Here is a 15,150-nt window from a genome sequence, read left to right as displayed (position 1 = left end):
TATACAACTTGAAAGCAATGACTGCCTGGTCTCCAGACTCCCCCTTACTTTCCCAGGAGGAGACATACTTCCTTTCTCCATTTCCAGGGGTTCCCTCTCTTTCCTCTCTTCCTGTTGGATGGCTCTTGCTCTAGATCTTTCCAGCCAACCTGACGGTGATTTTTAGCCTTTTCTGAAGACCAGTTAGTCTACATTCACTCATTATTGAGGCAGTCATCAAACATGTATCCTCCCCCTCCTGCATGTCTAGTCGTGGTAAATGAACACGGACACCAACCTTGCCCTTGTGGATCTTATAATCTATTGGGGGAGATTGCCCTTCATCACATAACCTCACAAGGTACAAAAATCACAAACAGAAGTGCTGTGAAGAAGTGGCATGGGGAGCTATGAAATTGTATCCAAGGTGAACGTGCCTGAGTGTGAGCATTCGGAAGCCTTCCCTGAGGAAGTGATGTTGGAACCCAGGTCAGGAGCAAGTTAGGAGGCACCTGGAGTGGGGAGCATAGAGGGTGAAGAGAGAAAAATCTAGTGGGGGAATGGCTTGTGCAAAGACTGTTTCCTTAGACCAGCAGTTCTCAACCTCAGTGTATGTTGGTATCAGCTTGAGAGCTTTTAAAAGCACAGATGCCTGGATTCTATTCTCAGCATTCTTGATGGAATCGGTCTAGGCTCTGGCCTGGGCATTAGAGCCTTTGAAAGTCAGGGTGAAAATTACTACCCTAGCAGGCCACCCACACTGCAGGGAGTAAATTTTCTGATCATATATGTTTAGGACTTTCTTCTCAGTATCAGGGGACAATGAGTGGGTGGAGCCTTTTCAAACATGCCATTTTCTTCCATAGGAAATCAAAGAAACCCACCTTCAGAAATTCCTTTATAAAGATCTTACATATAAGAACAGAATAAAATGAATAAAAATAATAATAAGAGCTATCAATTAGCAATGTGTTCATCAGCAAGAAGTCCCTTTTAATAATAGTCTAAACAAAAAGGGGATTGTTTTTCTCACATAACAAGGAAGTCCAGAAGTGGAAAATGGCTAGCGTCCATTCAGCCTCTAAGGGTCACTGTTAGGGCCCCATGTCCCATGAGCCTCTGGTCTTTTCTGTGTGTTGGTTTCTCTTCTCAGACTTGTTACTTCATGGTTGCAAAATGGCTGCTGCAGCACCAGACATCTTGTCTGTCTTCTAGACAGGAAGGAGGAGGAAATTATGCCTCTTACCAGCAATGTTTTTCCTGTATCAGGATAGACTTTCCCAGATGCCTACCCTTCTCCCATCGCAGACCTTGAATGCAAGGTAGTCAGGGAAGTAGAATGTCTTATCTGTTTCTGAAGTATAGAGAAAGTGAAGGGAGGGATGGTTGGGAAAGGTGCTGCAACACCCAGCATGGTTAAGGGACCCACAGAGAGCATCACCTCCTCCACACCTTGGAACAAGAGTCTCTTTGAACCTCTCCCCCCAGGCCTACCCTAAAATACTGTGGACTTTGACCTTCTTTCTGTTGGGAAGTTTGTTCAAGTCTCCCTGGGCTATCTGGTTTTCTCTTCCTTCACTCAAGTGACTCAGCAATCTGTTACTTCCTAGGACAACTTGTGATGGGACCCAAAGGGGACCGAGGATTTCCCGGGCCTCCAGGAAGCTGTCTTTGTGGAACCCCTACAAATGTGAATAACCCTTCCTACAGGGAATCTGTTTTGGGGCCCAGTTCGCCTCACGTTCCTGTGGTAAGTCTCCTGGGACAAATCTGGGCTGGTTATCCTTCAGGACCTCTCACCTGATCCTCTCAGAGATTTTTAAGAGCTTTTAATAAGAATGATTTCCCCATTATACCTGACAGATACTCATTATAGGAGATTGGGAAATAAAGGAAAATCAAAAGTAGGAAACCAAATTGTCCATTTGGTTGTAGGTACATTTTGGAGTATTTTCTTTGTCTTTTTTTAGGAACAAAAAAATTATTTAAAATTTCAAGTAAATACAAAAGCGGAACAAATAGTGTAATAAACCTCTATGTACCCTTCACCCAAACTCAACATTTATCAACTCCTGGCAACTCCTGTTTCCTCTTTACACCCACTCACTGCTGCCCACCCTCCCTTGGGTTATCTTGAGATAACCCTGGACATCAGTTTATCATTTGAGTGGACGCATAAACATGCATCCAACACGCAGCTGTGCTGTGATTTATTTAACCAGCGTCCTATTTTTGGGTACTTATAGGGCTCTCCCAAGCTTTTCAGTAATGTAAATAAAACCGTAACGAACACCTTCGAGTATAACAATTCATTAAGAATCATTTCCAGATGTTGAATTAGTTAATTAGATGATACCACCTTTTTATTTAAGTCTTACAAGCATTTTAAGTATTTAAGTTTAAAAATTTAAGTCATGGATAGTCCTTTTTTTTTTTTAAAGATATTATTTATTTGAGAGAGAGAGAATGGACAGTGGGGGGTGGGGGTCAGAAGGAGAGAAAGAGAAGCAGGTTCCCCACTGAGCAGGGAGCCTGATGCGAGGCTTGATCCCAGCACCCAGAGATCATGACCCGAGCTGAAGACAGATGCTTAACCCACTGAGCCACCCACGTGCCCCAAATCATGGATAGTCTTATTGCAAACTCAGGGAGCTGGAACTGGATTGAGAAGATGTGGGAATCAAGACCTTCCTCCCTATTTCAGGAGTGTAATATGTAGAACCCCTCCCACTGTTAACCAGCCCAAGGATAGAGATTCTGTTTCCTCCTCCAGCTTTCCCCCTGCCCCCTATAGAAGTGTTTTCTGGAATCCTCACCAATGTGTTCTCTGGCAGATTTTTGTAGTCAACAACCAGGAGGAGCTTGAAAGGCTGAATACCCAAAACGCCATTGCCTTCCGCAAAGACCAGAGATCTCTGTACTTCAAGGACAGCCTTGGCTGGCTCCCCATCCAGGTACCCTGAGGCAGGCAATCTGGACACAGCCCACCCCAGAAGGGCACACAGCATTAGAGGAAAGAATGGCCAACAGTTGGGCCTGGCACAGAGCTTTCTGCAGTCTGTTCCCATGGAAGGACTGGGCAACCTCCCCTGCTCTGCCTCTGAGCAGTTCTCTGTGCCCCTGCTCCCCACATGGAACCTCCTCTCTGAGCCAGGGTTCCAGATGGTCTCGATCCCCAACTGCTGGGCTGCTGCCTTGATCTGTCCCACTTTCCTGTCAGCTGCAGAGCTCTGGGCAGCAGGAGAGGAGTGCCTCTTCCCACCCCAGGAGGAGGCCCCCACAGACCCAGAGCCTCTGGCCCCAGTACCAATGACCTGTCCTGCCTGCGGCTGTCACCATGCCATCCCTGGTCACTGTCATGTGTTTCTTTGGCCAGGTGACCCCTTTCTACCCTGTGGACTACACTGTAGACCACCACGGCTCCTGTGGGGACGGGGTCCTACAACCTGGGGAGGAGTGTGATGACGGGAACAACAATGTGGACGATGACTGCATCAGTGAGTGGGGCCCAGCTGGGGGGTTCTGAAGAGCAGAGTGCCACGGGGTAGGGCGAGGCTGAGAGCGAGCCCCTGGACAGTTCTAGAGCCAGAGAGGGAACACCTGGGCTGCTGTGGGGACAATCCCCTCCATTCAGGCCACATGTGGACTTCCACTGCCCAAGCATGTCAGTGGGGGTTAGTGTCAAGGACCTTGCCCCTTTTCCTGAATCCTACTTCTGGACAAAACCCACATTCCAGTCCACGTTGTTTATCAAAAGATAAAGGTGATGCAGAGTGAAGGACTCAGGGGAGAAGCCAAGAATTTGAATCGGGACTGTGTTACCAGATGGAGCTGTAGTGGCAAAGCCCCTTTTCAGGGCAGCTGCCTTCAGGCTGATAGGATGCTACCAGGACAGGTGGGCGGCATAGCCCTGGAGGGTTTGCTTTTCTTCTATTTCCAGTCATGCAACAAAAGCAGGAGGGGAGATAGAAAGCAGATTTACAGCGAGACAGAACAGAGTTGGGATGCTCAGTCAGGAGGCTACTCAGTGGGCAGGGGGCATAGAAGGTGGTTCACAGCTCCAGGTGTCACTTTCCTCAACCGAAAAATGGGTATGACTGCTCAAGTTTTCAGAGATTCAGTGTGCTAATGTGCACTGGATCATCCAGGTAGAGTAAGGGTTCAACATCCCTCCATTGAATTATTTTCCAGCCCCTGCTATGCGGAGCCAGGCCCCCGCTCAGGGCTGGGGATGTGTAAATGCAAAGTCTCCTTCCTTGCTCAGGGAAGGCTGACGGGGTGGCGTAGTGAGGATGGTGTGCACAGGGATGGATGTGGGGCGGAGAGGTGGCTGGCGCCCTCTCAGTGGAGCTGTACTTCCCGTGACGGTCGCCGAGATGGTCCTCCCCGGCATGCCGGCTTTGCCTGGAGTCCCTTCTGCCCCTGGCGCAGATACTGTCCGATAGATCACACAGCAAGAAGGAACTGATGGGGTCTCAAAGCCCTGTAAAATGGGAGTGGGGCTTGGACTCCAAGATGCTTCTCTTGCGTGAGAACAGAGACCCTATTGAAGGAGGTTGTGTCCTCACCGCAGGCTTAAGGTAGGGATATGGAGGCTCAGAGAAGCCCAGTGGCCTGTTCTTGGTCCATTGACTAACGAGTCACTGGAGTGGGCTGGAGCCTGGGTCTCCTTATTCTCTGGTGTGGGATTTGGGGGTGTGAGGGGCAGTACGTGGATGCATCTGAAGCTTTATGGAAGTCCATTCAAGAGGGCATGTACTCTGCATGGACCCTTCAAGCCACATAGTCCTTTACAGGTTGAGGTAAGCCTATCCCACCCTGGCCCCTCTCAGGGCTACTTCCTTGTGTCCCTCAGGCTGTCACCGGGCCTACTGTGGAGATGGTCACCAGCACAAGGGCGTGGAGGACTGTGACGGCTCTGACTTTGGCTACCTGACGTGCGAGACCTATCTTCCTGGGTAGGGATCGCCTCACGTGCTATTATGACACCCTGTCTCCCTCTCTGCCTGCCTCCTCTTCTTTCCTTCACAAAGATTTTTTTAGTGCTTATGTTCCTTGTACTTTCTAAACACTGAGGTATGGTGACAGCTAACACATGGTCCCTGCTCACTTAGGGGAGACAGGCCATAAACATATAACCACCACGTGTCTTCCCAGTGTGCCTGAGTGCCACCACAGCTGAGCTGAGACAGTGACCAGCTCTGTCCTGGGCCCCTGGGGACCCCCTATTTCAGCAGTTGCCCCCAGGAAAAAAGCTCCCATCCCCAGTGGCTACCATGACCACATTAGTCTTCTGGAGAGTGGGTCTGGAGGAAGCCTAGTGGAGGCTGGAGAGACCAGGCCATTCCCAAGAATCTAAGCATCTGTATAACCTGAATTCTCTGGGACAACCCCTGACCCCCAAGGCTGCGGGTGCAAATGAGATCACACCAGCATTAATATCTAATTTTGCTGGCTCTTGGCTTCTCCAGGAAAACCCCAGGAACTTAGAGTCTCCTTCAAGGACCTCTCTAGTGATATCTGGGACTCTCCAGTGGGTGTTCGCATTGCTCGGAACAAGTATTCTAGTGTCTTGACCTCCATGTTTATGTCTCCGAAGTCAACTGAGGGTCATTGGCCACTGCTCCTAAGAAATGAAAAACGGTACCACATTCCCCTTAATCCTTACAACACCAGAATTGTATAGCATTCTAGGGGAAATGGGAAGGCTGTTCCTCCCTCAGTTCCTGCTTCTCCCTTGGCTCCAGAGTGGATCACTGGCCCCTCACACCTCCTAAGTCCCCCTCAGGAGTCCAGTCTCTTTAGCATTCCTTTTCAGCCCTGTTCCTTGGACCCAGGCCAAGAGCTGGGAAACAGACACGAGGACTGTTGTTCTGTCACCTTCTCTCTGCTCTCTCTTCCAAGGAGGTCTCCTCAATGTCCGCCCCCGAAACACACACTAACATATCAAACCAGGCTGGGAGAACTACAGACCTATAGTCACCCCAAACAAACACTTTAGGCTTGGCCAGGACCCCTCTATATCTTATGTACTTCCCTATCTCCAAAGTATGGAGGGCTCCTAACATACATCTCCAAAGTATGAAGGACTCCTTACCTGCCAGAGCGTTGGAAGGTTTGAGCTGGTTGGTTGATGGCTTCATGGAGACAACTCAATATAGACATTTGGACATGGAGTACAGGATAGTATAGAGCCCAGGGCTTACCCACTGGCTCGCTGTGATTACTCATCTAATTTCTAGAAGCCTCAGAGAACGCTTGTGAATATGGTATAGTGTATAACACACGGTCTCAAGGTTAGCAGTTGGGCTAACGGAAGTATAAACTACTGTCCAATATGGCGGCCCCCAGCCACATGTTGCTATTTAAATTTAAATTAATTAAAATTAAATAAAATTAAAAATCTAATTATTCAGTCACACCAGTCTTATTTTAAGAGCTCGATAGCCACATATGGCTAGTTGCTGCCGTATTGAACTGCACAGAAATGGAACATTTGCATCACTACAGTATGATCTAATGGACAGCACTGGAAACCTTCCAGGTCTTGAGAAGGGAGTGATTCTCTCAGAGATGCTGTGTTAAGAACAAGGTTGCCAACTCTTTCCACCCAGATCCCTCAGCTGGGCTCCAGGGCAAAAGCCCCCGAGGCTTGGACTCGACTGCCCCAAGCCTCTCACCCTAAACGAGAATGAGAACAGTCTCTCTGGAACCCTTAGAAAAGGTAGCAGCTGTGGCTGCTGTCTGATGAGCTTTGACCAAAAGTCACCAGAGGTGGCCTTTCAGAACCTGGCATGCTCGTGAGGGCTGGGCAGGAGCTCTCCTGCCCACTGGCGCATGTGCGCCCTGACCCCTGTCTGCCCCCCTCAGGTCGTATGGAGACCTGCAGTGCACCCCGTACTGCTACATCGACTCCACATCTTGCCGCTACTTCACCTGAGGGCCTGGAGGAGGAGGAGGAGGAGGAGGAGGAGGAGGGCTGTGTCCTACATCACCGGCAGCAGCTCCTCCCGCCTGGGCAAACTGACTTCACGCCATCCCGGTCCAGTTTCCACCACCTTTGTGCGACAAAAACAAGGACAAACTCTTGATGATAAGACATGCTTGTAACTCAGTCCAACTGGAAGAACTTAGGACTACTGCATCCTGTCTTAATCCAAAGTCCCGGAAAACCTTCCACGTGCCCAACCTGGGAACTATTCCCCATTGCTACCATCCTGACCAATAGCCAAACCTACAGTGCCCTTTCTCTTCTGGAATGTTACTGACCCAGACCATGGACTTGGCTTAGAACTGTTAGCCCTGCCTAGACCTGCCGGGCCTTTTGAATTTGTTCTTATCCCACTAGGGGCATCTGGTATACAGGCCTCTGTGCTCCTCTGACCTCTGGAAACATGGGCCTTCTCACCAAGGGCAGCCGGCCGTCAGGTGTCTCCAGGCCTGTGAGCCACGAAGTGGGGAGGTTGGCCTGTTTTCTCAGAATGGCTCCCGGCTCAGACCTACTGAGGAACCCCTCAACTGGCTACAGCCCAGCACAGCCTCGTGTGGATGCAGCTTCCCCAAGAAGAGACCCAACTGTGAAAAAGTCCTGAGAAAGTCACCAAAACGGTGCTCTGGCCCTGGGAGAGGGTGGAGGCCCAGCTGGGGTGCTCAGCACATGAACAATAGTGGAGCAGTGGCCTTCTGCTTCTCAGTGTCTCCCAAAGGGGTAGCTCTTGTGGTTTCACCATCCCCAGCGCCATATTGACCTCGTGGCTCTCTGCGCCCTTGACCTCTGTCCTGTGAATGCCCCTTATGTCCGTTTCTTGTTCAGGAGATTGACTACCAGAGGGTGACCGCTGAAGTCTATACCTGGCTTTTGGTGTTTCCAGTCCTTAGGAAAGCACGCCTCTGGGTTTCCCCCATGGGAGAGCCTACGTACGACGGAGTGCCTGTCCCAGGCAGAGATCATTTCTGTCCTGAGCTCCAGCTCCTGGCTGCCTGCTGACTCCTGTGTGCATCCTGGGACCTTCCCTTTGTGTCTCTGTAGTGCATAGTCTTGCCCTCGTGTCTGTGTGCCTGAGCCCCCCACGATTCTGCAGGCTCATTCACCAGGCTTTTGGTGAGCTGCCTTGTACGACCAACTTTCCTGAGTGGGGCTTAGCTTTGTTTTGGAAAGATGTCTCCCCCACAGCAGACCTGAAATGGGACTTGTCTATTTGTTACTAGATGGAGGGAAACCTCGGGGCTTTTGTACGAAGCTATTTAGTGCGCCTGAGTCCCGGGGACTCAGTAGGCAGGGGCTTCTGGCCCCACAGGCTGTCACTAGTGGTCTGCAGTAGATGGGATCAGCCCCAGGGTGACGTCTTTAGAGGTGGGCACACTGGTCAACCTGGTTCCCTCAGCCTCTACTACACACCTTGGGTGATGTTGCCCCCATGTAAAGCTACACCTTCATGCTGGGATCTCTGGATGGGAAATCAAGAAATACAAGCAGTTCGTTTCCCCAGTGTGGCTCTCTCTTCTGTTTGGAATGAGGGGTCTGAATTCACTGCCTCCCAGGCTTTGCAAAGGGTTCCAGGATGTGGAGCAATACTACCCCCTTAGGGACAAGGGAGGAAACAGATGTTGAGAGTTACAGAGGGACTTACCTAAGGCTGCAAAGCCTGGTCTTGATAACCCAGCACCACTCCAGCCTTATTTTAGGACCACATTTAAAACCGGATGGAGCTCCAACACTGCCCTTAGTTGGACCTGGCCACAAGAGGCCCTGTCCTGGGTCCTTTGCCTTGAAGGGCACCAATCTGGCCCTCCTCTGGCCATGACCCTCCCCACAGGGCAGGAAGTCTATGAGGCCAAGGTGACCCGCCCACTGGAGCTTGTGCACCCCTCTCCCAGACCATGATCCAGGTACCCGGGAGACCACAGCTCCCAGCCAGGTGGTCCTGAGCCTGAGCAGCCCTCTTCCGCATGTCTGAGTGTGACCTGCACACACCTGGGTGGCCAGGGACAAGCTGTGTTTAGGGGTTATAGATGGGGCTTGGATACGCGGGCTGGGGTTTCCACACAGACACACATGAAGCCCCGCTCTGTGTGGGCTGGTCCTTGCTCTCCTTGTGCCACCACGGAGCTTGGAGGAATCTAAATATTCCAGAATCAAACCCAGCTTTCCAGGTCTTATGAAAGTGTGACTGTCAAGCAAGCAGAGAGACATATTTGGTAATAGTTTGTTAGATTCTAACGTAAGTACTTCGATATGTGGTATCTTGTAACCAGATCCCACAATATTAGAGGTGGGCCTGTCTCTATTGCAAGGGGTTTCTGAACGGCTCTGAAAATGAAAGGATTTAAAGCCACATCTTCAAAGTATATATGTAATAATAGTAATCCTCCCCCTGTGGCACTGTGATTTTTTTTTAACTTTAATTCAGTTCATTTATATATAGTGTATTATTGGTTTCAGAGGTAGAGGTCAGTGATTCGTCAGTCTTATATAACACCCAGCACTCATGACACCACATGCTGCCCTTACAGGGGTACCTGTAAGCAGGCCAGGTGGCCACAGAACAGGTAGCCAAATGTCTCCTGAGAGCATTTGTTGGCTCTGTGGAGAGGTGAGGTGCCACAGTGGGGAGGGAAGAGCACTGTACTGGGAGTCCTGTCACTAGGACTCTGAATCGGTTTGTCACTTCGCACAGACTCCATCTCCTTACCTGGAAGAAACTGTACATAAGGACTGAATTTTCTACCAGCCCTAAGAGCTTGTGGGTGGGAACTCTGTCCTCCAGTGGTGACAGGGGATGCCTAGGAGTGTGATGGATATCCTCACCGGCTCCTGAGGCTGTCACGTGGAGTGGCTGAGACTATCTCAGGGTCTTCAGAGCTGCAGCTCAGTTCACCAAAAAAGGGTATGTCAGTTTAGATGCTTTTGTTGGTAGGCAGTAGAAAATCCAACTTAAATATAATATAAACCACAGGGTGGAATTTATTGGCTTATATAACTTAAGAATTCCAGTGGCAGTTCCCACTCCATTTCTCTCTTGAGCTGTCCTATCTCCTGTTAGTTTGATCCTTGGGTAGTCACAAGCTGACTATTGCAGTTTCAGGCTTTTGTCTGTACCCTATAATATCCAGAGGAAGAGATAACATCTATTCTATTCTATTTGAGATAACATCTCAAATTTTTTTTCCAGAAGCTCCCCCCAAGTCTTACCTCGAACATCATTGTCTATTTGGAGTCACATGCCCAATCATTTGTTATTGTCAGGAGAATGCCACCTGCTAATTGGATTATAGCTGGGCTTCTGAAACCATGGAGGCAAAAGATGACTCCTTGCCCATCCCTGGCGATTCTCCAGAAGCACATCTGCTGTGTAAGGAAGGGGTGGCTATTGGACTATATCATGGGGAGCAGGTAAGGGGTGAATGGGTGCTGGGTACACACAGTGTCTACCACAGTGGCTGTCTCTGCTTTTGCTTTTCCTTTTGGCAGGAATATGTGCTGAGCCTTTGGGGCAAACGTTTGGGAAGACTCTTCACACCTAGAAAGCTCTTGGCTGATTCCAAGAGATCTACTCAAAAGAAGCTGACTTTCCTAGGGAGCCATATGTTGTGAAAGAGGTGGTGTAGTTTGCTTTTGTGACAAAAGGAGAGGATTGGGTTCACCTATCTGGGTTTGAAGCCTGACTGTCACCAACTCCTGTTTAATTATCCTGCATAATTTGCTTAACTTTTCTGAGTCTGTTTTTCTTATCTTTATACTGGGTTGTTTCAGGGTTGTGTTGAATTTTAGTGATAATATGGTTAAAATTTCTGACACCTAGAAACTCTTTAGGGAGGGCTGGGTTTTATCTGTCATTATTATTTGATGACAAATCAGGCCAAATCACTCACCTCTTTGGGAGCTGGGGTTTTCTTCTTCCCCCTTTGAGGCTGGTTACAAGAACTCACTTTCGACAGCAGTTTGGACCACAGCCTCTACTACGAATCAGTGAAAAAGAGCAGAGGTTCTCAAACTCCGCAGCACATTAGCCCATTTGATGAATAGCTCTGGGGATGAATCAACAAGTTTTGTAGACCAACAAGATTAGGTTTACTGTCTTGCAGCAGGGAGACCAAACACTAGAGGAACAATGGTTTGATGAGGGGCATCTCATCAAACCAAGAAAGACAAGATTATGGGAGGACTTGGGGAGGGGTGGAAGTGTAGGTAGAATATGAAAGAAGCATCATGGGAACAGGCTCAAAGCAAAGCAGGCTGTGTATAAAGGGGTCAAGATCAAGCCCAGACTGGGAAGTAGAGTCAGGTCCTGATCCCTTGAACTGCAAAGTTAAGGAAAAGCATGGACTGTTGGGCCTGAAAATCCCTATCAGGATTTCTGAATCTAGGGTAGAAGCTGCAGCTGCTTCTCTGTGTCAGAGTGACTCATGCGGCTCAGGTTTTCCAGGCAAGAGTGGAAAGTTTCTTTCTTACTGATAGGATTGCAGACTGCAAAATTCTGGCAGCCCAAGATTTTAGTCACAAAGGCTGACAGTGATTTTGGTTCAGGTGGCAGGAGTAAAATGCAAAGCTGGGGCTGTCACTGAAAAGAAAGCAGCAGTCACTCAAAGGCATGAGTGATTATGATACTGTAGGCTGCAGCGGTGACCTTGGGAGGATGGCTTCCTATTAACTTTGCAGCTTTATCGGTGTCTGCTCTGGCAGTCTGATGAGTGACAGAGAATAGGGCTGACTTTTCCTCTCTCAGCCTGGACTGGTTTCTTACCCTTTCACTGGTAATGGAGGCCCAGGCTCTGCTCAACTGATCCCTGTCAATCCAGCCTGTGGCTAGGCTTCTCTAGGCCACCCCCACAAGCTCCTAACATAACCAGGGAAGTGTGGGGATGGGCTTTGGCCCCAGAAGTCTTTATCCACCTGCAAAGCTATATGAGTGACAAATTTGTGAGCAAAGTAAGGTCTTTAGAGGAACTTTGGTTATTAGTACTTAGGAAGCAGAGCTTGGGAAGATGGTAGAACAAATTTTCTAAGCATCATTGGACAGGCACACTGGTCATCCATCACTCTAATATGGGCCTGAAGGATACATGGGTCAATTGCTTAAGAAATTTCCAGCCCCTGCCTTTCCTCCCCTATGGTGGAGTGAACCAATTTCAGTGAAACTCGGATCTTGCATTCGTGTGCTAACAATGAGCTCACAGACCAAGGATCTTGGCAATTCATCAAGGAGACTTACACTTCAGCAACCCACAGTTACCACCCATGGGCCCAGAGGCTCCAGGAATGTCGTTTCCATCTTCATTTGTAACCATTCCCAGAGACTGCAGATCACACAAAAGTAATGGGTTAAGGACTCCCCACCCCACATCATCCAGTTCCTTCCCCTCCCCTGCCCCCAGGGGGGAGGAAATAGAGGAAGAGAACTCATACTGCCTTTATCACAGGGGATTCCTCTCTGGGGGTTCACCTGAGTTCTTTGCAGCCCCAGACAGTAGACTTTTGGAGTCAGCTCTACAAGAAGAAACAACCTCACTAAAGGATAAATGGGCTATTTCCCCAGCCCTCTGGTCCCCTTTGCCCCACTACCTTTACAGAAAGAAAAAGGGGCCCACGTAATAATGAAATCCTGCTGCCAAGATGCTGGTATCTCAAGAGAATTGGTGATTGTTTTGGTCTTGCCATCCTTCCACCCCCTCGACACCTCTTCTAGAATTTGGGTTTTAATGTTCCAACACATAAGGAGTACCATTCCCCACTGCGTGTGCCACTCCAGGTTGCTCTCAATCCAACACCTAGCATGGGAAATCGAAGGTGGTCATCCCTAGTCATGGGTCATCACTTGAGGCTCATCACAGGAGACTTTTCTTAGGGCAGAGTTTTAAAGCTTTAAGGTTTATAAGGATGATCTGAAGGCTTGTTGAAATAGATTATGGGGACCCACTTCAGAGCTTCCGATTCAGCAGGTCTGGGGTAGGACCTGATAATTTCTAACAAGGTCCCAGGGGATGCCCATGGTGCCGGACCCAGGAACCGCATTTTAAGAGCCACTACTATGGGGAAATGTCTCATCTGAGAACAATGGCAGTAGACCAAATACACTGGGGGAAAGACTTTGGGTAGGTGGCTTTTATACCTTACATTAGGAGGTAGGGTCTTTGTCCCTTCCTTCTGAATCTAGGTGGGCTTTTGATTGCCCGAACCAATAGAATACTATGGATATGATGCTGAGTGACTTCCCAGGCTAGGTCATCTATAGCTAAGCAGCTTCTTGGGACACTCATTCTAGGGTAAGCAGCCCTCATGTAAGAAGACCAACTACCTTGAGACTGCCATGTCAGACAGGCTCTGGCTGACAGTCCCAAATGAACCTGCTTCCAGCCATCCCCACCATGGTGCCAGACGGGTGAGTGAAGCCAGTTTGGATTCTCCGGTCCTGCCTATCTGCTGCCCAGGTAACACTGAGCAACCTCAATTGAAGCCCCAGGGAGAACTGCCCAGCCAGGCTCTATCCTAAATCCTCATCAACAGATTCCAGGAGATAAAATGGTTGTTTTCAGCCACTAAGTTTTAGGGTAGTTTGTTACCTAGCAATAGGTAACAAACAGTGCTTTAGGTTGGAAAGTTTAGAAAGGAAGCAAATTACTCTGAACAGGGCAAAGTGCAAGTCCAGAGTAGCTGCTAGCTTGGATTTGGTGCCCTCTGCAGGAACCATGAATAGAAGGTGGCACTAACTCCTACGTGAACTATTTATCTGCCCAGGAGGAAAGTCAGACCAAGAGGGGCCATAGTGGTTGTACGGCCCAGTGTTCTCAACCATGGTGGGGACGTCAGTATGTGGAGACAGTAGACTGACTGCAACAACTGCCTAATTCTCACACCGCCCAGTATCCACACCTTTCCAACGTACTTTGCAACTCCTCCCATTGGCTGGTGGAAGGCACTGTATTTGTCCAGCCCTTGATTCTGAACTTGACCCTGTGACTGCTTTGGCCAATGACACGTGAGCAGTTGTGACAGAGGCAGTGGTGTTTCCTCTCTCAGTCTGGCACTTCTGCCTTTGCCAAGAAAATATACCTACGCTAGACTGCTAGAGGCTAAGACACGTGGAGCCCACCCGAACTGCCCTGGTTGGACTGGCCAAGGCCATCCCAGATCAGCTGAATCTGTCAAGTGCCAGACTTACGGAGCCCAGTCAAGACCAGACTGTCCAGGCACTCCCAGTCTAAATCGTCAGTCCAGACTTGTAAGCAAAATAAATACTTATTTTAAGCCACTGAATACTGGGATGCTTTGTTACATAACACTGTAGAGGCAACAATTACTCAGGATCCAAGTCCCTTAAGTGTCATTGAATGCAGACTGCCACTTCCCCAGAGAGTCCTGGTTCAAGTCTAACTCCTAGTCCACCTGAGGAAATGGGAGCCAGTTGCAAAATAGGTAGCAGAGGATTCCTAGTCTAGTTCTTTTTTTTTTTTTTCAAGATTGCATTTATTTATTTGAGAGAGAGGGAGCACAAGCAGGGGGAGCAGCAGAGGGAGAGGGAGAAGCAGACTCCCTGCTAAGCAGGGAGCCCAATGTAGGGCTTGATCCCAGGGCCCTGGGATCATGACCTGAGCCGAAGGCAGATGCTTAACCAACTGAGCCACCTAGGCACCCCAGCCTAGTTCTCTTAATGCGTAATTATCGTCAGTCCAAGTATATGGAACACCCATTCAGTGAAAGACAGCAGAGAATTAAAAGGGGCACTGCCCACCTAGAAGTTTATAGACTAACTGGAGCCAAGACCACAAGACTGATGTAGGCACTGCTGTATGTGGCATGGAAGCAGGAGGCAGAATCACTTCCAGCCTGTGAGCGTCTGTGTGGCTGGGTGAGTGGAATGGCAGGGCAGGTGGAAGGAATTTGGTGAGCTAAAATGACTAGGCTATGTCCAGGCATTCAGTTTAACCCATGCATGGTTCTCAGATTCGAAGCTAAGCTGCCTTTCCAGAAGTAATGGCTTCAGATGCCATTTGGCTTGCTAAAGACAACCTTTGGTTTTGAACTTCACACCTTTTAAAACTGAGGTGTTTATCCTAATGATCATAAATACCAAATTAAAAAGGAATCCATTTAGATAAGTAGGCATAAGCATTAAGGATTCTTAATAGAGCTCTACATTTTTCATTGACTTCTAGTAAGAAAATAAAATCCAC

General features: G+C 48.9%; 1 protein-coding gene across 2 annotated transcripts in view; it reads left to right on the top strand.

The window, feature by feature from the left end:
• The window catches only part of COLQ (collagen like tail subunit of asymmetric acetylcholinesterase), a gene marked incomplete at its 5' end in the record, with an annotated part of 56,576 nt that extends 48,110 nt beyond the window's left edge, over nt 1-8,466 (top strand). For both annotated transcript variants that reach the window (XM_080810305.1, XM_080810304.1), the window contains 5 exons: nt 1,590-1,729; nt 2,814-2,933; nt 3,356-3,476; nt 4,835-4,937; nt 6,850-8,466. In XM_080810305.1, the coding sequence (XP_080666431.1) occupies nt 1,590-1,729; nt 2,814-2,933; nt 3,356-3,476; nt 4,835-4,937; nt 6,850-6,919 (554 nt within the window). In that variant the 3' untranslated portion in view covers nt 6,920-8,466. The remainder of the gene's footprint in view (nt 1-1,589; nt 1,730-2,813; nt 2,934-3,355; nt 3,477-4,834; nt 4,938-6,849) is intronic.
• Between the last annotated feature and the right edge of the window lie 6,684 nt (nt 8,467-15,150).

Source organism: Martes martes (genome assembly GCF_963455335.1).
Source record: "Martes martes genome assembly, chromosome: 1".
NCBI classification, from domain to species: Eukaryota; Metazoa; Chordata; class Mammalia; order Carnivora; family Mustelidae; genus Martes; species Martes martes.
Note: the sequence above shows the minus strand (reverse complement) of the source record. Positions and strands in the feature narration are given on the sequence as shown.